The sequence below is a fragment of the Neopelma chrysocephalum genome, unplaced genomic scaffold, assembly GCF_003984885.1.
Source record: "Neopelma chrysocephalum unplaced genomic scaffold, ASM398488v2 Primary Assembly neopelma1_97390, whole genome shotgun sequence".
In the NCBI taxonomy this organism is placed as follows: domain Eukaryota; kingdom Metazoa; phylum Chordata; class Aves; order Passeriformes; family Pipridae; genus Neopelma; species Neopelma chrysocephalum.
Window position 1 is genome coordinate 4,386,214 of NW_020926031.1, and position 25,296 is coordinate 4,411,509.

The window sequence follows — 25,296 nt, forward strand, 5'->3', positions numbered from 1 at the left end:
GCTTAGAAAGCCACACCAACTGTTTAGCCAGTGAGTCTAGAAACGCAGTTTTATCAGATTCTTTAAAGGCATTGCAAACTCAAAGACAGTCAAACAAAGCAGTCAGGAGTCATAATAGGGATTTGCCTCTTCTCCATTAAGGAATGTCTGTAGCCTCAATCTACTTCTAATTTGGTGTTAGAGAATCCAGTCATTAGAACTCCGCATTCAGGCTCAAGCTTCACCTATCGTGATGCTTTTGGCAATCTACAGACACATTTCAGGTAGGTTGGACCTTACACCTGAGCCACTTAAGATGAATATCAGTATAAAGCATATCAAAAGTCAGTCTGCATTTCTCCAATTTGTTAATCCTGCACTAAAAAGAAATGGTAAAATTCTAGTGGTATCAACTATTGACACAAGGATATGGTCTCAGAAGAGAGCACAAACCACATGATCATCATTACTGTTATAGATGAACAACGAAGCATGCTTCCTTACAGTTCACTTTAATATACAAATAAATTTAATTCAAAATGCTACACCATGTTAGACAAAAAAAAACCCAAACAAACTGTGGGCATCCCTGGAAAGCAATCCTTACAAAACTTGCAGCATGGCACCAAAGAAACAATTTTTTCCAAATAAAATATTCAGAATTCAGGGTTATTTTAGGAATAGATGAAATACTGTGGTTAAATCTTGATGCTGAAAGCTTGGCTACCAGTCTTTGACTTCCTTCCCTTGCAAGGTAACTTTGACCTTGCTCAAAATGTTTACTCACTAATCTATAAATAAAATAGTTCCAATAAGAGACCTTATGTTAGCATACTAAAAATTACCTTTTTTTTTTAGAGAAAAAAAGCTAAAACATTTTCTTTTACTTTACACACATACCAATCTGGTCTACTGTCATTTTCCGTCATCAATCATTTCTTCTGATTGCATCCAGCTTTCAAGAGCTTTGATAAGAGGGAAGTACTGAGAAAACAAGATTTGAAAGCCAAGAGAACTGACAAAGGAAGTGAGGGCTGATTAGATTGTCCTTTTGATTAAGCATCTAGTACCTGTTAGTAAACACTGCACAATACAACTATCTGATTTTAAAACAGGGAAGCAATACACAAACAGGAAGGAATCAGGATCCCATCAAGAACATCCTCACTCTATGATATAAAACTTTTCTTCACAGAATCAGAAAGGCTTAGAGGGGGAATCCAGCACAGAATTAATGCTACAAATGAGCACAAATGCACAAAAATGCAGTTAAAAGCCCTGGAAGCTGCATTTCTCTGCAATAACTGAAGCACATTAAAAATCTACTGATTCCAATAAAACCTCAGAATTTGTAAAAGGAATATGATGTAACAAAAGTCAGTTCTCCTCATGTGGTCTTGCTCCATCCCTATCCTAATTTTTAAAATAGGCTTCCTAGGCATAAAAGATAGGTCTACGATTGAAATTTGTTGACATTCGAATTAGCTGAAAGACAAACTGATAAGGAAATTATTTATTTACCCAATAATCTCTATCCAGAGGGCTATATCAGTAAGGAGTTAGAAGAGGTATGTCTCAAGAATTGCTACATATGCATTTTTACTGGTATAGTATTAAAATGAGTAGTTGTTACTTAAAACCATACTTTCAGAACAGTCTGTGCAAATTCTGAAGATCCCTGCAAACCTCTGATGCCATATTCCTTCATTACTACAGCTGAGTACATAACAAGAATTAATTAATTCACACTGGCATGTCTTTACCATGTGTAAAACACCGAAGCTGCTTAAGAATACAACAGAATTTTTCTTCATACTCCAGTCTTGTCCATTCTGTTAAGGTTTTATGTGCAATAATTGGAAATAACAGCAGAAAAAACCCATTGCTTTATTAAGCACCATTAGCCCTTCTGCTTTAAACAAGACTTTTCAATAATTTACATACAGAAACAAACGTAACTCAACTCTAAGCATAAATAATGAAACATTAAAAGGAAATACAACCTTTTTGGTTAGCGACTTACAAAGCCTGCAGAGCAACAGAAGTAGGATTCTGTTTCTACTTCTCAGACTGTTTATATACAGTACACAATTTGTAGGAATTGATTAAAAAGTGTGTCCAAAAAGTTAACAATATATGTTCAGAGTGCACACAGTAGTTACTCCTAAGACCAAAGGATAGGGTGTCATAACTTCCCTGTTATTTTAGATTTGAATTACATGACATTGTCCAGGAGCTATTTGCTCAGTTTCACATACTCATAATTATTTCCTCACATTAGTTATGGCTGCAAAAGTGACCTGAACATAAACATATTAAAAGCAAATAGTCCCTACTTTACAAACATACTTTTAAATTCATCCTTTACCCTCACATTTCAACCTTAATTTCTAAGTTAATATGCAAGTATGTTTAGGCTTAGCTTAAAACTCTTAACATGGAGATTTAGAACAAAACAATAAGATTTAGAATGTATTAAACATTCTACATTTTTAATTTTGATAGTTTCAAACAATGTCAATCCATTTTGATTTGACACATTTATATGGCTGCTCTCAGCACAAGTTTCTAAGCTCTGCTCTACATTGGAGAAAACGTGACCCAACCAATTTTACAGTTCATGTCTTCCATCACCTTGCTACAGCAAGAAGAAGCTAGACACAAACTTCACTTTAAATTTTATTACCCCAAACACAGATTTGTTACAGGTTTCTAGTTTAACACCTCTTAGATATCTCCTTTCTCTCCACACCAAGACAAGCCAAAGAATATTCCAAACCATCCTCTCCAAAGGAATTTCCATGTTTGCATCTGTATCACTCTACACCTACAGTCTTTAATGCACGTAAGCAAGCTTTGACTTTCCTCCTCCTCCTCCTCCCAAATGAAAGTTAAAATAAGGAAACAGAAATCCTAACCAGAAGAACATGCATCTTCAGCAAGACCAAGCCTGTAGTATTTTTTTTTAATTAAATATGATGTTTCCATTGATATTAGTGGTAAACTAAAGCCTCAGCTACAATTAGGTATGTCTGAAATTCAATGAACTGTCAAGGACTAGCTGCTAAGGACTGAGAGGTAGGGAAGGAGGTGGCTTCTGGCCACTTAGAGAGGACAGAAAGATTAACAGAACTATTATGGAACTGCATTGAAGAGACTAAATTACATCAACCTTACTGCCCAAACTCTCATTTGACAGCAGTCCCAAAGTGGCTTTACTGACTCTGCTGGCAACACAGTTTTACTACAGGCACACAGACACTTTGGGAGTTTTAGGAGTTGGAAGTGTTCAGCGGTATTACAGAACATTCTGTACAGAACACTTACTGATAAACAATTTTTTACCACTCTACATTATACTCTTAACAAAAAGCTGTTGCACAGGTCAGCTTTACAAACAGCTCAAGCATTCAAAAACTTACATAAACAAGCAGACACATATGCAATTTCAGAGTGCTTAAATACAAAATGAGTAATGGGAGATCATCAGTCCAGATTCACCTTTACTTTTCAGAGTGAAGTAGCAAAAGAGAGATCTATGCCAGACTATTCTATCACCTTCATATTTGGTCAGGCAGTTCAGCACCTATTTTGACACTACATCAAACATGGTCAATCTTCTACAATAATAATAAAAATGTCACTTGCTCAGAGTATCTAAAATGAAATCCTGGATCACAGCTGCAAGAAATGGAGAATTTCTACCCGGTGCCTACAGATATTCTGCTATTTCTTGCATGGCCAGGAATATCTACTCCAGCAAAGTCAAAGCTTGTTAACCAGCAACATAGTCCAAGCAAAACAGTGCTAGAGGAACAAGACCCCTTCCTCCCACAGAGTGGCCACTAAGGGGAAGTTCATTTCTCCTCTTTGCACAAGTTATGTCCTACACTCCCTTCTGCTGCATTGATTCCAAGACTTTCCATACCTTGCAAGTCAATTCAACTCACTAATCCCACAGAAAACCATGAACATTTTTGCACTCCCTAGCTTAATGAGCTACAACAGCTCACAGAGGATCAAATAAATACCAGAAGCAGGGAAGAAACATTTCCTTTGTTTCCTGACAATAGCAAATTCTTCAATCAGCTCACCAAGATATCTCACAAAGTACAACCAAATTAAACAAATGACCTAAAATTGTTCTAGTAATGACTCACTTCCAGTTAAGGCAAAACTCACCAGATTTATCAGGGCAGTCACTATCCCTATAGTTCAAATGTTTGTATACAGTACACACTTGCATGACCAAGGTGGGAAAGACTTCCAGCCTTTGACACAGCTTAAAAGTCTGTGAACCGTAAGTTCAAACACAGGGCAGAGTTTTATTTTGAAGACTGTCCCAAGAGTTGGAGATGATTGATATTCTGTCCAAAAACTGGTTAAGCCTCAGTTAATATTTTTCTTTTCTGGTCCCAGACAGGGTGCCTGTCAACTACTTGATTGTGCAATGTTGTACTACAAAGTACTACTGCAGTACTTTTGTAGCCACTCTGAGTATCAGGTTTCTGCTGTCGTTAGCAATTCACAATATATTTTATATCACAGCTTCAGTGATCAATTGCAGAAATACTACAAAACACAAGAATTCATTTTTCATCTGTTACCTGATACTAGAATGCAAAAGCCTCGCTCCTTTCATTTTTGCCTGATGACTTTTTACAAAACAAGGAAGAAATTTCCCCATCTACCACTCAGCTACCTACAGAATTTCAGGAACAGCAAGCAACTTGAAAAACACCTACTAGCTACAGCAACAAAAAGGTAGAATCATAGAAAGAGTTAGGTTGGAAAAGACCTCCAAGATTATGGAGTCCAGCCATTAACCCAGCACTGCCGGGTCCACCTCTAAACCATGTCCCTAAGTGCCACACATACACATCTTTTAAATACCTCCAGGGATAGTGGCTCAACTACTTTCCTGGCAGCCTGTTCCAGTGCTTGATTACCCTTTCAGTGAGGATGTTTTTCCTAATATCCAATCTAAGCCTTCCTTGCCACAGCTCGAGACTGTTTCCTTTCATCCTATCACTTGATACCTGGAAAAAGAGACTGACACCCACCTAACCACAATCTTCTCTCTGTTTTTTGTAGAGAATGACATCTCCCTTCAGGCTTCCTTTCTCCAGACTAAATCACCTCAGTTCCTCAGCAGCCTAAAGTAGATTCTTTGTGCTCTGGAATCTCCACTGCTTCCTATTTCACAGCTACCAAGTACTGAAATACCTTTGGTAGTACATGGATTGTTTGCAGTTTTTTTAAAGCATTCTGGCATCCAGCATACAAACAGCTTCATTGTTGCCCAGCAGCAAGATAGACAAGATCCCACATTAATGGATGCATTGGGCAAATGAAGCAACACAGAAAGGACTAAGCTGTGCAAGGTGCCCTGACTAGGTCCAAGCTTCCCCTGCTACAGAAAGCAGAGGAGCTGGGATCAACAATTCATCTGTTCTTGGAGCCCAAGTAAGATGTGTGAAGTGCACCCCTTTCCCATAGTGTCTTCCTCAGCAGAGGCAGAATGGCTATAGATGTTTCATTGCTATCTATATCTCTATTATCTTTTCTCCTTTACTTCTAGACAATTACTTAATTCGTCTACTCCTATAGCTGGCCTTTGGGAAGTTTAGATCAACAGAATGCCCTAGGCAAGGGGAGCCAACAAGAAAGCTTTTATTATACTACATGATCGAAAGAGACTCATTCATTTACCCAAGAGCACATTAAATAAAACTTCCTAATATAACAATGGAAACTGAACATAGTTTCTTCTTAATGAAGGAGTACCTTGGAGAAGAAGGGAGCAAAAATTACAAGAAAGTACTCTACAGGCTAGAAGTATTCTTTTCAGTCAGGAGGTAAGAAATCAGGAAAGGAATTTAAAAGAACACTAGTCTGAGTGTTTGGCTCTCAGAAGTTCTGAAAGAATAAACTCATCTATGACCATAAAAACTAGTTTTCTACTAATTGAAGGCACAGGTTCACCCAACAACATCCATGCATCTCCCATATTGTTACCCCAATGCTGAGCCAGAAGCAATATGTTCTGCAGGTGGCTTGTACAACTGACTGGTTTCTAAAAGTACAGAGCCAAATTAGCAAAGTCTCTCTTTTGCAGGCTCTCCTTATGTTCAGGCATCATTCAAAAATCTGTAGGATTTTTATGTTGGAGCCCTCTCAAGTCTCAGAGGTTTGACAGAGCCTGGGTAACAGGCTGCTTCACTTCCTTAGAAAGCAATAAAATAAAAAAGACATGCATATGCTGAGGCTGAGAAGTTTAAACCAATGCCTACCACCCAGTCCAACAAACCCAGTCCTTCCCAGCTGAACAACAAATAAGATCAACGATGGATAAAAAATGACAGACTTTATATCATAAACATCTCAGTAGTTCCAAGAAACTGAAGACAGGAATAAAAATTTTTGCATCCACGTGAATGAAACATGACCAAAACCCCTTAAACTCCTTTTTTATTCTTAAGCAATCAGGACAAAATAGCCTAATGAATAATTGAACAGCCATGAGGGCAAAAACATAAAACTATCATTTTCTTAGAGGCCAGCTGTGATTAAAGTGACCTCCTTTGGTTGTTATTTCCCATGTAAAACACTGTCCTTTCAGTCATAGCCTATTCAGAAGAGAGGTCCCATTCACTTTGTCACGCTACTCTCAATATATTGAGCCTGTAAGAAATCCTGTGACACAAAATAAGCAGAAGACACCAAGTAATGAAAAGGCCTTCTGCAAAATGAAGTGAGGGGAAGAGACGGGGGGAGGAGGAGAGGAGATGCTTTCAGGTTAAGTTAAAATGCCTCTGTAAAACACTCCTTAGCAAAACAAGCTTTGACTCCAACAGTTTGCTGCACACTAAACAGCAATTTCAGCTGTTTGGCTTGAAAAAAAACGCACACAAGCCCCCCCAAAAAACCAGAGCATTAGTTTAAGGAGAACTTACTTCACAAAAACTTAGGGTTACAAAATTCTTAGTGCAAATATAAGTACCAATGTAGAATATCACACTGTCCACCAAGGGGAGCGGAGAAATTGCTAATAATACTTTAGGTATTATAAAATGACGAAGATTATACACATGGTTCTAAGGTTTTAGAGTGACATCTGTTTAGTCAGCTTTTGGGGGGGAAGGGGTGGGGAGGGAAGACTGGCTGGAGGCAGAAGTTGGAGCAATATGGCAACCTGAAACCTATAGAGAGGTAAATCAGCATAACACTCTTCTGCTTGCACACCTGAAATTTAGCTTTGGTTTGCTAGACAAACATCCTGAGCAAAACTGTTCTGTGGGTGCACAGCATCTTATCTATGGTGAAGCACCCATTGCTAATGTTTTCCAGCAACACAAAACTCTTTAAAACTTATGCATCGTGAGACCTGAGAGTGAAGCTTTCTCAAACAGAGAAACTCATAGATCTTGAGGATTTGCTTATTTTTGTGAACTGCTTGGAACTGGTTCACTAATAAAAACAAGGGTGCTGTCCTTTAGATTTAACTTCCTACAGTGGGATCTGCACTTGTGAGAGAAACTTTAGGTGCCCAGAGATATTTCCTTAACTTCTTATGAATAAAAGTTTTATATAATTTGGGTAAAATTTTATAGGTACACAGTTATTAAAAAAATTGAGTCAAAAAAAAAAAAAAAGGCTGAGCACTCATCTTCAATGTCTGCTAGAGTCTGCTTTACTTTGGAGATTACATTTACTTAAGTTGTCGTTATATTTATTATTCATGTGACTGAAAGCCAGAAACATGTCAATGCAACTTCATAAAATAAATCATTCTTAGCAAACAGTGAAGTAATAATCTACACAGGAGCTTCTCAATTCAATAATAGGAATGCTATTACTTGTTTATATCAAGTTAATCATGTCTCTAACAAAGGAAAAAAAGAATACTGTTTGAAGTTACTCACAGATTTGGGTCCAGGTGCTCTTGCCTACTTTCTCCAGTCATCTTTAATTCAAATCAATTATATGTATCCACTTGTTCACTTAAGTTACAAGGTTGCTTACAGAAAGGAAAAACAACTGGGTTCAACAAAGACAGAAGGGTGAAGGGTGCCCTAATGATTTCTGTGGGGAAGATTTGTTGTATTTCCTTAGATCTTCTCTCCAATTATTTTTCCAATAAATTGACAGTATATTTGGACTTTTTTATTTGTTTGGGTTTATTTGTTTTATCTGGACAACATAAAAACAACTCCAAAATCAAAAACAGAACACACAAGCTTTTCAGGATGTCAGTAAGATCTGACCAAGATGAAGGCACAGGCAATAGCAAAATATAAATTAAGTATTGTGAAGTGATCCCATCAATCTGTTCTCTTATCTTTACATGAACAGAAGGTTTAGAAGATCCATCACAACTAGGACAACCCATTCCCACTTGACTCTTGTTTTCGACCAAAAGCCTGATAAACATATTTTTTCTCCATAGATGCACAATACATCCCCTGAAGTTTCATGGTGCCTTATGCATGCAGAACTTTTCTCTAAGAGCAACATTGATTCTGGTACTAAACATTCACAGGATGCATCTGTAGACTAGGTAGACACCTATGTAGCACAAAAAGATGCAAGTGCTACTTAGTAATAAACTGAACTAAACTACAGAGGTGGAGATGCTACTATGTACACATGTAAGAACACTCTGAGAAGTGAACCGCTCTTCAACCCTCCAGTCTGTACCAAGGACATTTGTAGAGGCAAAAAGACTAGCAGCTTTTGAAGAACTATCTACTTACGGAACCACAGGACTGTGTTTACAATAAGACAGAAGAAGATGTGAGCTTCAGTGATTTCTTAATTCTTTGTTCCTACAAATACTGACTCCCTTCAACTTTCCATCATCTCCCCAAATGAATATTTTTCAACACTTCTGGACAATAAACACAACCATTCCGGGTGAGGAAGGGAGAATGAGGTTAAAGACAGTTTCTATAAGCATGTGTGTGCCAACAAGCCATACATGTTTACAACCCCTTACACCTATTTCTCACAGCACATCACAAAGACCTACAAGAAGTAGCAGTTAGGAATTAAGTTCTTTGTGAATCTTGTTAGACGAATACTGGAAAACACGTATTTGGGAAAATGGTGCCCTACTATAACAGCAGTGGTATTTGCTTTGTTGTCAACAGTAAGCTTTGAATCCAGGAATAAAAAGTTTTGCCAACTACCAGATACCTAAATTTGTCTAGTAAATATATAATTCAGAAAGGAACAATATCTGTCCAAGCTGAAAAGATGCCCAGTACATACTTGCAGAACTATGAAGTAGAACTCATCTTTAAAAGAGGTGCAGAATCACTGTGTCTTTATCTCAGCACTGGAATACTCACTCCTGCTTGACCTTTTTCATTAACTGTTCTGCTGTGTATGGGCTGCTTTGGGGGATAGAGCATAGTCAAGGTATCATTCCAGTCATCACAGCTTTAATTCAACTGTCCACACAACATTCCTGCTCACTGAACCATTCTGTATCAAACAGCAATCCACTGGGGCTACCCAAAAGCGATCCAATAACCCAAGAACAAAGCATTGCCCTTGTAAGATGCTATGTAAGACCACAAACCATAAGAACAATGCTTATATATGGTTGTACTAAGAATCATACACAGAAGTACAAGGCAGTGACAAGTGACTTTCAAGGAGCCACTTAATGCTCTGAACATAACAGTAGCACAGTGGAGACAAGTGACCATAGTCATACAGTTTTCCTTGTCACAGCACTCTGCTCAATATACCCCTGATCTACTCGTAGCATCCCACTTCACATGTTCAGAGAAAGAAGAAGTAGAGCAAAACTGATTATTTTTCAGTTAAAAGATAGCATTGATTTGACAGGCTTAATGATTTTGCACAAATACAACTTAAGATGCCAGGGCCAAATATTACACCTAATACTTACCTGAAAGAAAGGTTTTAATCACTGATGCAAACTTTCCCAGGATCTTAGAATAATTATTAATTACTATCTCAAGGGTACAGTCATTCTTCCTGTCACAGACTTTGGGTGAGAAGCTTCTGTTGATAGCTGCTTACTTTTTCCCCCACCTCACCTCATTGGTTTCTCCTCCAGTTCAGTGAAATGAAGACAGACAATTACCATGGATTATTTCAAAGAACTATGAAGCAGGCCAGTCTGATAACTGAAGAGCTGGGAACAAGCAGCTGGAAACAGCAGCCTCCTAACCCAGATCTGTCTGATCAGTCAAACTGTTCAGTCATGGCAATTACAACAGTGAAGCTTTCATACTGAAGGCAGTAGGACTTCCCCCTTGCTTTCTCTCGTTTTCTTTAAATAACTGCAAGAAGTGTCCACTTTTTAGAACAATTTCCATATAATTATGGCTATTAGAAAAAACAGTGGCTGCATAATGCTTAGTTGCCAGCTGGGGTTAAACTGCAGTACCTAAGAGGAAAATTCTCCAGAATTTCAATCAGCTACTGCTCTGGGGTAAAAAGAAAAAGGCACGAATGTTATTGGTCAAAATGTTTGAGAAATTAGGCAAAAGGAAGGCAATATACTGCAGCTCACATAACATGGAAGGGAAGAACATTAGTAGGAAATAGTAGGAATAGAGGGACATCTCTCAATCTATCCTTGACACAAAGCAGATGCACCAAACTTACACTGCAACTACCACTATCTCTGTCCTCAGACAGGAATCCATCTACCTGTTTCCCAACGGTCAGCAGAAGTAGCCTATTTCTCAATTTGGGATCCCACCTTGAGATCAAACCTCTCCTATCTCATTTCTTCAGTTAACAGATTTCATCTTGTTTTCTTAAGACACTTAGAGACCTACTGGGCTTTCAGAGTGACTATTGCACAATAACTATAACCCTGAGGTTTGGGAGAATAAAACTGTTAGAAATTAAACTCCCCACTTCAAACCTAATAAAAGTAATATAGAGTATGTTATAAACTATCACAGTCAAGCCGCATCTCCTGTGTAATATGCTAATGAATGAGCAATGCTACAGAGTTCCCAGGTGACAAAGCTGGATGTCCTGTAGTTTTTGATTTTGTGCTAGAAACTCAAGAGAAATTAATCTGAGCCTTGTCTTTGAAGTTTTCCACAACACACTTTAAAATAAATAAGTAAACTGTATCTACACCATTACCAAGTAGCAAAGCTTTTGCAACTTCCACATACCAACAACTTTAACTTTATTCCCCAAGCAGTTTAATCACTACCACTGTGATGATCCAGACAGTAAAATGCTTTGGTACAGGAAGCAAATTCCAGTTTGAAGTCCATGTAGTTCGTAGCAGTAAAAGCACCTCTATCATATTACCGTCACGTCCAACGCAAAGCCTTGCCTTACTCTAAAAGTGCCTGCTTGCTGGTAAAAGAGTCCGTTAAGGTTGGAATACCTCTTCCTGCGACTAGCAGTAAGACACTCTCCCAAGACTCGCTCCTTCAGACAGCCCCGCCGGTCCGGCAAACCTAAACCCGCCCGCCCGCGCCCGGCGGGGCATCCCCCGACCCCTGCCCCGGTCTCTGCCGGGGGCACCGACCGGCCCCTTTACCTGGTGAAGAACTCGGCAAAGCTGCTGCCGGCGCCGGCGATGCCCAGCCGGTGCCGGGCCCTCTCCGGCGGTTCCTGCGGCGGCGGTGCCGGGGCTGCAGGCACCGTCCCTCCTCCGTGGGGCAGGTGCTCCGGGGCGCTGCGGCGGCGGCTCACCTCGTACGTGTTGCGGGAGTTCAGGTTCACGTCCGTGAAGCCGAGGGACGCCGGGGGCAGCGCCGCGGGCTCCGGCCGGTCCCGGCAGGTCCGCACGGCGGGGGCGGCCAGCGCGCGGCTGCCGGCGTCGCCCCCGGGGCTTCGGGGCGGCGAGGGGCTGCCGGCCGCCTCCCCGCGCCGTTCCGCCTCGCCCCGCAGCCGGCAGCTCCGCAGCGGCTCCTCCAAGGCGGTTCCCGCGGGGCCGCCGCCCGCCGGGCCGGGCGGGCAGGGGAGGAAGCCCCCGTTCTGCAGTTTCGCTTCCTCCTCCTCCGGCCCCGGCTCATCCCGTCCTGCCCGGGGGGGCGGCGGCGGCTCCTGCGGCGGCAGCAGGAAACCGACGTCCCCGTTGGTCATCCTCCCGCAGGGGCCCACGGCGCAGGCGGCCCCGTTCGCGGGCTTCTCCGGGCAGCGCTTCCCACTCGCGGCCGCGGCGGGACCGAGCGCCGCCAGGTACCGCTGCAGCAGTCGCTCCTGCCCCGGCCCTCCGCCCCGCCGGCTCGAGCCCCGGCTCCCATCCCGCTCCCCGTCCTCCTCCTCCTCCTCCTCCGCCGCCTCCTCCGCCGCCGCCTCCTGCCGGCCCGCGGGAAGCACGGCTGCGCCGCCCGGAGCTCCGGCATCGTCCGGCCCCACCATTTGCCGCCACGGGGCGCCGGGGGCGCGGCGGGGGCCGGGGCGCGCGCCTTCCTCCGCACCGGCGGCGCCGCGAGCGCTGGCAGCCGGCGCCGCTCCGCGCGTCGGGCACGGCCTCGGCGGGGGGCGGGCGGGTCCGGCACACGCAGGCGCGCGGCGCCAGCCCTTCCCCCCGGAAAGTCACCATAGAGAGACGGGCAGGAAGCGCCCGCCAGCGCGGCCGCACCCGGAACCATAGAGATGCCACCCAGACCGGCTCTTTCCCCGCCTGAGGCGCGGTGAAGGCCGCGCCCCCGCCGCTACCGTATTGCGCCTAAAGCCTGGCGGCGCGCAGCAGCTACCGCATCCCACCGGCGTGCCGCGGGAAAGCGCAACCCGGCGGCCTTATCCCTCCCCCTCCTCCCTCCCTCGCTGCCCCAGCGCCGCTCCTGCTGGGATGAAACGGATCCCTCGGCTGCCCCAGAGCCCCGCGGGTCGGTAGCGGGGTACTCGCACTGCAGAGACGCGCCCCGCCCCGGGCACCCCCGGCCCGCCCAGCGTCCTGCCCGGCGGGGCCGCACTGGGACCAGGACGGGACCTGCAGGGCGTTCAGTAGTGTCACATCTGTCATTATTTCCTTAAAAAACAAACAAAAAACCACAAACCAAAACCAAACAAAAATCCCCAACCAAACCAAAAACGCCCCCAAAAACGCAGTAATAAAGAGCCTCGTAAGAGCAGCGAAGGTGTTGCGAGGTCCCGCTGTGCCTGCGGGACGGGAGAGGTGGTGTCGGTGTACGGGGTGTCCGGGAAGGGCAATCCCGGATACGGGAGCGGGGCGGGCTCCGAGGAGGGTGACAGAGGGCCCAGGGACAGCCGGCACCGGTTTGCCCGCCGGTCACTCGCGGCGGAGCCGGGGGTCAGCCTGGGTGTTATCTCCCAGCCGAGAGCCGGTGGCAGCGGAGGACTGGGCGGGCGGGGCAGCACCTCTTTTTGGAGGAGATAGGACCAAGCTGAGCTTTGGGGAGAATGGGACAGAGAGAAAAGAGAAGTAGGATGGACACTTCGAAATCATGGGGTGAATCCTCTCCTGAGCAGTGACGGGATGCTGTAACTCCTCAGATTATCGCTGGGGAAGTGGATGGAGGACACGTAGAGAGGCAGGTCCCATGACCTGTGTTTCCCACAACATCCCTCAGAGGAAAACCAAGGTATTACAGTCCCCTCTGCCTAGGCAGGGAGCAAGGTCACAAGTCACACACAAAAGAAAAGGCTTCAAGTCCCCGAAGAAGCAGTAACAGCACAGGTCCCAAGCTTGGTCTAGTAGGCTACAGCTTAACCTAGGCAAGCACCAAAAGTAACATCTCAACCCAATAGACTACTTTTGTATTCTAACAGTAAATACTCACAACTGGTAGCAAGGGAAGTGCCATTCTCCTGGAAATCCTTGGCCAAAGAAGTCGTCCATTTGAAAATCCCACATTCAAGAGTCCTCCAGCACGGTGGAGGGCTTTGCTTTTAAAGGCAGGCAAGTAGAGCATGCCCAGATAGAGGCCTCACCCACCATGGGGATGGAACAGCCACCCTCTTTTAATATTTTGGGTTTTCTTCTTAAAAATAGTGAACATTTTGGAAAGGTTTAAACTTGCAATCTTCACCTAAATAAAAAATTGATGCATTTCATTGTGTTGTGAGTTCTTGTTGGCACTTTGCAATACAAAGTCTTTTGGGCTTTGCTTAAGTAAAGAAAAAAATTGTGATTTCTTTTTTTATTGTCATCTTGTAAGTGTACTTTGGAGGTCAGATGTGCAACACTGGTGTTGTACATGCAACAAGCAAATCTGATCTCACCCTTTTGACTTGAGTAACTGGCAAGTACTCGAGATCTCAGAGGTTGGAGAAGAAACAAATCTGATTTTGTTTTGCTTTGCCTTGCCTATCTTGATAGAAGGCATGTAGCCTCATCCAGCTACAGCTGTGCCAGATAAAGGATCATTAGCCTCAGCTGCTTGCAAAAATGCCCAGTAAATATTCCCAGGATTACCTATCCTTTGGATATGACAGCTGAACTGCTTGTGGGAGCACTTTGTAGGCTACTGTGAACAAAAGAAACCATTGACAAAGATGAACTAATTAAGCTTTTTGGTTAGCTGAAGCTTTTTAATTAAGATTTTTGCTGTAACTAAGATGGTAGGCTTTTTGTTCTCTGCTGTGATCCGGAGGCACGTGGAGGCTGATCATTGTGCCTGCTGAGTGAACATACTTCTTGAGTGCTAGAGAGGCTCTCTGCCTTTACTAGTGAGGATTTTAGGTTTACGGAAACACTCAAATCCATAGTGTTTGCACTCATTTTCAACAAACTGTTTGTTATTTACCTGGGATGCTGTATGGCAATGTCACTCTTTAATAGACTTCTATGATCTAATTAATGCAGAACCTGCAAAACAGTACCAGATGTTAAACAAGCTAAGCAAAATGAAGGCTGGCACTGAGATTATAACACAGGATTGGCTTATGGTGAGCTGATTTCAGTCAGTGCAGCTGGGATAGTAGGAAATCATGCCAGGGATTCCAGAGGGATTGTGCATGTTGTTTTGCACAGAATAAGACCACTTGGTTTGTTGCATTTGCATTGATTTCCACATATAGGAATGCTGTGTTTTAACCCCAGCCAGCAGCTAAGGCTGCTTGCTCACTCTTCCAGTGGGATGGGAGAGTGTAAAAGTGAGAAAACTTATGAGTTGAGATAAAGACAGTCTAACAGGTAAAGCAAAAGCCATGCACACAAGTAAAACAAAACAAGGAATTCATTCACTGCTTCCCATCAACAGGCAGATGTTCAGCCAGTTCAATTCAGTCTGATTTGAATGACCAAGGATGAGCAAGTAGTCTGCAGAACATTGTCAACAATCCACAAGGAAGAAGTGGGACTAAATAGCAGATAGGTAGCTATAAAATCCCGGAGTTTTAAGAGCAGGGTTGCGGAAAGGGCTAGGATGGGGGGATCACATTTTGAGCCTTGTGAGAGAGCAGTCCCATGTTACTAATATTACAGCTTATCTAGGAAGTCATCTGATTCAGAAAATCAAAATCTCACGTAATTTCACTGATTCATTTTAGGGCAAGCCCCCTCAAGTAATCAAATCGTCACAAAAAGAGTTAAACTGTGTCTGATTGGAGACGGTAAATGACTGGTCAGAGTGGGAACCTCTTCTCTTCATCTTGACATTGATTAAATTAAAGCACATGATTCTAGCCTAACCACAACATATAGTAACTGTGCTGTTGCCTGATGCTGTTAAAAATTACATACTTGTACTACAGTTCTGATCTGGCAGTGACATCCTTAGTATCCAATATTTTAGACATATTCACATGAGAAATAGCATAATTTATTAGTGAAAACAGTTAATAAACCAGTAAATTTTAACATCACAATGGCTGCTCAAAGTACTAAGCCTAAAATCGTTAAAATTAACTTTCTTTATAATATTCTCAGGTTTGGCAGTGAGAAGCAAAGTGAATGCCCTTATTGACCCCAAAATCATGACAACTGTTTTGCCCAGGGCTATCTATCACAATAGATATAGTAGCCTAAGCTTCAGCCAGTCTTCCTCTCACCTGTATTTATATTTCTTCAAGGATAAGAATAGCAAACGATTTGAGGAGACAGGTGATCTGCTTCTGTATCATTAATTTCCTACAGTGCTGAGATATACTTACTTTTGCTTACAGCTGCTGTGCAGAGACTGCAGGACACCCCAGTACTGAGGCCAAGAGAGGGAGCCCAGACTCATCCTCCCTATTTATAAGCATTTCTATAGGTCCCCTCTGTGGGCAACAGAGAGAGAACTTCTCTAAAAGGCAAGTTAGCTTGCTTGAAATCAATCTCACAATCTTGCCTGTGCTGCCTACAGAAAGAGAACATAGGCAACACATAAGCAAGGGACATTTTCCTAGGAAAGAATGAAAGGGAAAGTTTTGGGGGCTAGGTGCTATGGATGCAAAACATTTACAGAGATTCAAAAGAAAACTGAGCAAGTTCTTGGCTGGCGGATCCAGCAAGGTACCATCAGTCAGAGCTGCTGACTGATGGTCAGAAAGGTTTCAGAGGCTCTCGTCCATTGTTTCATAGTTTAGGCAACTTCTGTGGAGCTGCTTGTGCTCCTAGTGAGACTCAGACCTTTTCCTAGCAGTGGGAAGTGAGCCAACCCTCTGGTTTAGAGGCAGGATACTGCGATGAACAGACCCTTAGTCTGCAGGGAATGACTTTTCTTATGTTCTTGTGTAAGATCTCATCTCCAGTTCCCATTTGCAGCTCACCAATCAGACACTCTCTGCAGTTTTGGAAATTATGAACAAGGAAACTGTAATTTATAATTTGTTTTCCAAGACTGAGAAACAACACTACTCTGTAAAAAAATCCAAACAACAAACTGTACAAATAATAAACCATTCTCATTTCCAACGGAAAAACTGATAAGCCAATTCCCATCATTATGTTCTCATTTCCAAAAGTACAACATAGCATGGACACGGTCTTGTGCCAATCAATGCTGATAGCTGAAATACACATTTAATAGGTTCACCTCTTAACCAATATGTAGCTGGTGGTTTCCCAGAGCTGTTTCGTTACTTCTCTAATTAAAATGTGGAATGGCTTCCTCAAAACAATATATAGGAAGAGCTGTACCTCAGGGTTCCCAAAACCTCAGATGTTATTCCATTTGCAACACAGTTGTGATCTCTGTCAGTTCACTCCAGAGGCTCTCACTTCTTCGGAAATGCACCCCACTAATAGCAGTTTGCACTTTTAATACAAAGCCTTCTGGGCAAGATCTCGTCTCAGAGTATAACTAACAATTAATTAAGATGTTTGGTAGACTCCTGCACACTGAAAGCTTCTACTTGGCACACTCCCAGTCCTGCTGCTATCTTAAAATTAAATTACACTGCTTGTGGATCAAACATGCTGTATACCTGTATTAAGACAATTCAGCCTGTGTTACTTTGCTTGTATATGGTTATGCTTGTGGTGGTTCAAACAGGGCCAAACCCACCCTGAGCACTGCTATGGGATAAGCTGTACTTGCCAGGGGCCAGAGGGCTTTCCAGATTGTTGACATTCACTGGAAGGCTCTCCTTCCATATAACCTCCGTGGTGCCCACTGCTGGGCTAAGTAGATGACATACCTACATATAGACTTCTATTTCCCTCTGGATATCACCATTAAGACACAGAAAAGCTAAAGGAATCTGACATATCCAAATATTCCCGGTTTAAATGTCTCTAAACTCATAGGGACAGAGAGATATCTAGAAATCACCCTTACCTGAAACCAGGGTAAAATAGAAACAAACAGAAGTACTTATTATCACTTACAAACCAGAATGCAATCACACAGATTCTCAACAGTGTAGAACCAAAGAGATGAATGAAAAAAAAGTAAAATCTGATTTTGTTATGATCCAAAAGGCTTTTACTTTCCTCTTTCCATCCAGCTAATCTATTACACGTAATTACCCGACCTCCAGGCTCTGTCCATGTCTGCCAGAAACCTCATGATGTGCTCACAGAGACTGAGGGTTTTCTCTTTCTTTTGGTACAAATCCACATTTTGAGATCTGCCAAAAGACCAGGGCAGAGAACGGACACAGATGAAAGAGAAGAAAAGGAAGAAATAAGGGTAGACAGGCAACACAATATCTCATATTCCTCAGCCTGCTCAGGCAGTAACCCTGTATTGTTAGTGGAGGCATATTTTTGGGATGAAATGAAAAGTAATTCATTCATACACTGTAATGAAGAGGAGATCTGAGCCCTTTTCTCCTTTCCCTGAGAATATTTTGGCCAGTTGTTCTCCATCTACCCCTTCTGGGTTTGCATGAGGTTTTTTTAGGCCCAAGAGCAATTCTTCCTTAATTATTTCATCCACTAATTAGATGCATTTTGAATCACATATATTCAGCCTCAACTCTTCCTGTTTTTTAGGCAGGATATCAGCAAGGTCTTAACCTACAGCAGTAAATATTTTTGTGGGAGCTCATTCAGCTGCAGGGATTCTACTTTGCACTTTTCCTACCAACATTTCTTGTAACATGCAATGAGAGTGTTGACTTTTCTAAAGTTAGTATGTTGTTGATAAAGACTTGTTAGTCTTCCTCCATGGTGACTAGAGCAAATTCCTGTCTCAGTCTTGTGCTCTGTTTGCTTACTGTGTCACTAATGCTAATAAAATCACTCCTATGGCTGATAAAGGAAAAGTGGAAAAAACCCCAATTCTTGGGAATTTTCCTTTTTTAAAAAAAATATTGTAATGCACATTGAGGGCTATGAGAACAGCAGCTTGTCTTTGCATTCTCCGAACATGTCCTCTTTGCTTCATAAGCTAAGGACATATTAAATATTTAGGAGTAATCTAGTTGATCTGATTTAAATCTGACTTGCTATGTATAAATATACAGCATGGCTCTAAAACATTGCCAAGGCTGAGCATCAGGTTCTAAGAGCTCTGGAATTCTTTCTGATAAATTCAGTGGCAAGAGAAGTCCACTAAGAAAAAGAGATGAAACTTGAAAGGGTCTTTCCTCCTGAATTCAGTGAGAAGTCAATTTGGCTTAGGACTATTTGCAGATGAAAACTTTTAATTGGATTTTATTATAAATTATTTTCTTGAAATATGACCAACATAGAAGCTTTCAAACATTTCACCGAAAGTTGAAGAAATTGTCACAGGGCGTATAAGAGCAAACAAGTGAACGGTTTTCAGTGACAATGTTGGTGTGAACTGACCTTACCCATGGATCAAAAATAGCCTAACTTTTTTTACCATGTTACGTTACTGTCCTAGCAGTTCTGTTGGTTTCATGGCACATGAAGCTGGATGATGCAGATACAGGAATAAATAGCTGGAAACAAGAGTTGTCTACCTCAGCTTACAAAGTGTTGCTTGTGAATGCTGAACCAAGTCCTAAATAATAGTAAACAAGAGTTTATCCTTAGAAGAACAGGTCTCCCTTGTCTTGGACAAATGGAATAATAACAGGGAGTGGTTGGAAAGGGTAAGGTTCACTTTACTGCTGTGTGTTTAAGCTGCATTAAACTGGCAGACAGTCCCTTGGGAAATGCTGCAGCCAGGCACAGCCAGTAGGACTGGGACTAAATCACAGGCAGTGCAAAAGGGGAGAAACTTTTAAAGCATATTGTTTATTAGGGGCATTTGTTAAGTATATTTGCTAAGAAGTGTTTGTCTGTTTGTAAAAATCAACATGCAACATTCATCAATATTTGCATGGATAGATGGGAATGAGGAAAATGAGAGGGGAAAAAAAAAGAAGAGGCGTGTATTTACTATTCAGAAATATCACCTTCTAATTATGCAGCATTGCATCCTACACATATCCTGAGCTATTTTCCAGACAGCGCTGAACGCTTGTGTTGATGAGTTATTCTATACAGTTTTTTATGCTCTGCTTATCACTTCAGTGTCCCAATCCAACACTGCATCACCTAATGGCTGTAAATGCAGCCATTAGACGATGGCTGTGTCTGAACTGTGGGACAGTGGAACACTTATAATTTTTCATTTCCAGTGGTATAACTTATCCTGATTCAGTCTTAAAAGCCAATCATATCTCATGCCTCCACTTCTCCACGCAATTATTTCCATAGATGGAAAGTCAAGGAAAGATGTCCCAAATCTAAATAGTAGTGTCTCATAGAAAGTACCTATCATGCAATGAAGATATAGCCAGTGCAACTAATATTTCTCATGTTCTACCACAGGGAAAGCACATACTGCAGACAAGGACTTTTGTTCAGTTGTTTCGTATTCAAACACAAATTTGCTCAGCTTTTGCTAGAGAAGGAACATGGAGCACTGGGTAGCAAGGTGTGTGAGGTGTTGGAACTTCCAGGGCAAAGATTGCAATCAAACAACTCCTGCAGGATGGATTTTTTTTCCGACCAGGGATAATTTCCAAGTAGTTATTAACTGTGATCTTAACTGTGAATATTTCGTGTGGCTTTTATCAGCACGAAGTCTGGGGAAACCTTGAAGATTAAGAACAAGAACTTGGATCTGAATCAATTTTCAAAGTAGTCAATGTAGGCTGTGGGACCTTATCTGTTGTGCCTACATGTCTGTTAGTGTCCTGGAACATCAGTGCCCAGTTAGTTTAGATGCTGTAGTCCAGCCATGAGCTTGTGTGAATTAGTGTGTAAATTAGGCTTGCCACTGCTTGCCAGTATAGGTTAGTAACTTAGCTTAGGTAATAGACAGTTTGTGCTGTCAAATGAGTGTTTGAGAGGAATCCAAAGATTGTTCTAAAATACATTTTGGATAGATTGTAGGGATGTGGGAACTTCAAAGAAAGAAGAGTGGATATGGGGCTGTGAAGCCTTTAAAAGGCTTTTATCTGCCTCCTGGCATCACCTCTGCCTGACTCATATTTTGGATACTGAACCATTGTTAGTCCTCAAACACAGGTTTTTGAAGCACCGAACATTGCTGGTGGCAGTGACTGGGTCTTCTCATCAGGACAAAAACAATTGTGCACCGTGCCTGTGCTGTCTGACCATGCAGTACAGCCAGCTGCGATAGTGGCAGCATAGAGACTTGTAACAAGATGAGAGGCTGAAATGGTCTTTGTGAAACCCTGAAATTCAGTGGCTATCAAGTATCACATCTTTCCAGCTTACTGACAGGCTCTGTTTCACTAAATCTCTGAAATAAGAGAGCACAAAACAAAACAAAAAACAATGCTGTGGCTGTCTGAAATTCTTGAAAGTCAAATAATTTTGATTAGAGAGTAAATTGACTTCTTAATTCTGAGAGCTGAGCACTGTCCCATATAGACAGAAAATTCATTTGCAGTCTGCCCCACAAAAATACCACACATCATCTCCCAAAAAACTGTTTACACCTTGTCAGTGCATGGGCAAAAAAAGTAAGGAAAACTCTCATTGATTTTCTGAATAATTAAAATTTGCATACTCTGAAGCAAACCAAAGAGATAATTTATCTGCTATGTTGGAAATGTATTGTCATAAGTGGAGACAAATTAATAAATAATTTCTGCAGGAATCTGAGTTTGATTTGACAATAGTTCTTCCACATCAGTTAGTAAGAGCAAATTTCAAAAATCTTTCATTCTGCAAAGTGCTGTGTGTGCCCTCTATTGGAAACATGTGGTGAATTGCATTGTTAAGTCTTAATTTTCAAGGTAGTTTTATAAATGCAAAAAAAGTCAATAAGCCATTTGTATCCTGAAGTATACAGAGGTAGCATTTTAAAATGGTCGACACTTTATTATAGACTGCTTTTCACGGTATTATTATTATTATCTTTATTATTTTAATCTAGATTAAACACTAGTTAACATAGTTACTTTGCATTTCTGTTTAAACAGTAAAATCAGAAAGCTCTTTACTGTGCCCTGCCACTCTGGAAAATGGCAGCCACTGTCATAAAACACCCGAGCAGCTGGATACGTTGCTTTGTTCAATAAAGTGCAACTCAAAAGTACAGCTCATACGGAAGAGAACAAAGACTGCACTAAAACCATCTTTCGGCTGGGCTGTGTCAGGAGCCAACTCAACCCCACCATTACTACAGCCAGATGTGTGCTGCTTTGCTTTGCAGAGGTGCTCCATGTCTGCAATAGAATGGTGCTCAGGATCAGAAGAGTCAAGAGCACTGTCACAGGGCTGCCTGGCCACTAAAGCTTCTGGTTTTACCTTCTGGGTTTTGGACTGTACCTAAGTGTCACAATGGGCATTTCACGCCTGCCTCAGTTGGGAAGGGTACCCACTTTGAAGGTGAAAAATACTAGTGTTCAATCACTGGCATTCTCCCAGGAAGGTCCAAACCAGCTTTGCTGGAAGCTGCGAGCTAGGACTGAGCCAAGGGAGCTGATAAGAGAGCACCAGAAGGGAAAAACCAAGAGGCTCACTTATGCTAGTTCTGGAGAATAGTAGAAGGAATAATAACATGACAAAAGAAAGCAATTTGCCAAAACCCCCCAAGATGGCTAAATGATTGATGTCCACTCAAAGCTAAGCCAAAGTGCAGTCTTTTTGAATTCTGAGATCCAGCTCCAAAACCAAATACTGAAAACAGCCTCAATAATAGTAGACTACAGCAGACAGAGAATAAAAAAACAATTAGAAGGGATGGTATGGTTCTAAATGGGTCTGTGCATTTCCTCTATCATTAGAGGTTATAAGGAATAATCAAAGAAGATTCTGGCAGTCCTTCGACAGGGATTGTTATCTTCTCTACTTCAATTCTAAATTGGAGGACATGACGGCTACACTTGATCTGATATCTTCAGTAATGAAAATAGAACATCCTCTCAATCTGAAGAGTATCTATAAGATAAATCAGAGCAACCATATAATTTTAAAAGCATAAGAGTCATCATGTTCAGGTGGCATACCCAAGAACTCTGAAAGCGCTTATAAATGAAGTGGTTAGGCTGCTAGCAAAAACATGCAGCTCTTGTGCGAGACCTGAAGGGTCAAAACAGTGCACCTTCCCTTTCTCTCTCAAGGAAATCAGTTTAGCTGCTTAGTGGTCCAGACACACAAAAGGTGGCATCTTCACTGCTGAGTACCCATTGTGTTGTGATACCAGCAAGTGTCAGTGACAAACCATTTACCTGCAGTGATTGTTCTCCTACGGCACTTACACGGGAAATCCCAACTGCAAATAGGGTCTTTCCAAATTAGATCATATGGAAGTGTCACAGCATCCCTACAGACTGGTATTCATAAGCCATCATAGAGCGATGCTTGGAGGGCATTTCCTAAAAGTGAATTTGATATCTTTGGCCTTTCTATCTGGGAAAGATGCCAGGCACTTTTCCCAGAAAAATAATTTAGTTAGATATTACATATTTTTTATTCTTCCTTACTTAACTTTAAAGGTGTTTCAAACTCAAGAGCTGATTTGCTAAACAACTTATAGAGAAATCTCTGAAAGAACCATATTAACTTCAAAATATGTGAAGAACTACGGTGGACTCTGTATTGGATGACACAAATTCAAATTATTTCTTTTAAGTTTGAGCAGACTAAACATCTTCTTGATACTTAGCTGTTGATTTAGTTATTTTCTTCAACTTCTCTACACAGTTTCTGAAACAATTATTCATAAACTTCCAGTTCACTTGTACAGCTAATTTGTATTTCTGTAATCAAAACTCATTTATTTTCAAGAGTAAATGCTGGATTCACTATACAAATAGTTTAGGAGTCTCAGTATATGATCAAGTTCATGAAACTCATATGGCCTTGAAAGCATGAATATAACATATAAAGCCAAGACTGTAAGTGTACACACTCCTATACATACAAAATCAGATAGATTCTTTACCTACACAGAGATGAATAGATGGATGGGCAGATAATTATATTAGTTTCAGATGTAACATTATTGCCTTCAATGACATTTTCTTCCAAGACTTTAAAACCAGGCCCTAAAGGAATGGTAAAGTCCCTGTAAAGTTAATCACAAAACCCAGTTTGGTATAATTCACATGCTATCAATGTTTTTTCAAACTGCAAGGAAGACAACTAATCCAGAACCTCATTTTACCAGTACCTCAATACATCTTTACACAGTGTGATCACATTCGAAAAACTGACACCACTTCATGAAGTTGATTATAATAATCCTCCCCAAATTGGACAAGATCTCAAAATTAAATTGACTATTTAAGTAACCACTGTTGGTATTACATTCATTTGACAAAGCAGCAGTGATTGACACCAGATAAATGTGGCTGCAGTCTTCAGTCTTTATGAGACCACGTAACATCAGCGAGACTTGGCCTTGGCCTGCACACAGCCCAGAGGTGCAGAGCAGACCCTGTTTTTGACCTGCTGGAGGCTCATTCACAGGACCTGAGAACTGCAGTGCTCTTCCAGGAGGCTCCTTCATGCTTGGGTTGAAATATTACATCCTGCTGAGCACTCCGTTTTAAACTGCTTCAGTTGTCCAGCCAGCACACCAGAGACCTAGACGAAGGCATGAGCTCCAAATGTAATCATAGTAAACCACTAAAGGCTTAATTTTAATTTCTGAATCAGATCTTCTCTTGATCGTAATATGTGCTAGAGACATGTGAACACTTAGTCAAGGATGAGATAATTTTACAAGGGAGAAGTAAGACAAGAAGAAGGAAAGAGGAGGGAGAAGTAAACTGATTTTGCTTTCTTATATAAATCTCTTTTTTCTCTTCTTGGAGAGAGAGATATTTTAAATACAAGTGACTGCATTTAAAAAAAAACATACAGTATCAAGACATTACATACATTGCAATATGTTTTATGTATATTCTCTGGACAAGTTTATTTTTTCACAGAAGGAACAAGCTTGCAAATCTTCTGGAGTCAAAAGAGACTGTTTTACCCATTCCATCAGTATTTTCTTCCATTATTTTGCTCAGAACCTTCCTGTTCTATCCTGAGTAAGATAAATTTAAGAAATAGCTACAGGTCTTAAAATCAAAGTTTACAGCATTTTCAACTAACTGCATACACTAATTTTCACACAGTGTTGTGTTTTCCCCTGTGTCTGTTTTTCCTCCCTCTCCTATAAGCTTACACTTCACTCCATCATGCCCAATATAGGAATAAAAGCAGGGCAATGCTTCTATTCCTGTCTTTGCCACTGACTCACTCTATAGTTTCCTCAGAATTTGCATTTTCCACTTGGATCCTCTGGTATCTAAGAAGAATGTGTCTGTTGATGTTTTCTTTGTGGTAAGAGCCTTCATAATGTCTCCCTCTGTGCAGATTCTCTTGTGTTTGGTAAGGGTTGAGTCTACACTGCAGCCTTCCTATCAATGAGATTATTAGTTGGGGTTCTGGCTTCTACCCAGATGCCAACTTTAATTACAACTATAGGAAATTAATTTCTTAAGGTATCTACCTCTCAGTGAGATTTTACTTCAGCC

At 41.6% G+C, this 25,296-nt stretch overlaps 1 protein-coding gene across 3 annotated transcripts in view; it reads right to left on the reverse strand.

The window, feature by feature from the left end:
- Positions 1-12,427, reverse strand: part of TBC1D12 (TBC1 domain family member 12) — a 44,089-nt gene extending 31,662 nt beyond the window's left edge. For 2 of the 3 annotated variants that reach the window (XM_027672460.1, XM_027672458.1), the window contains exon 1: positions 11,531-12,427. In XM_027672460.1, coding sequence (XP_027528261.1) covers positions 11,531-12,357 — 827 coding nt within the window. In that variant the 5' untranslated portion in view covers positions 12,358-12,427. The remainder of the gene's footprint in view (positions 1-11,530) is intronic. The other variant, XM_027672459.1, reaches the window with a different exon arrangement.
- Between the last annotated feature and the right edge of the window lie 12,869 nt (positions 12,428-25,296).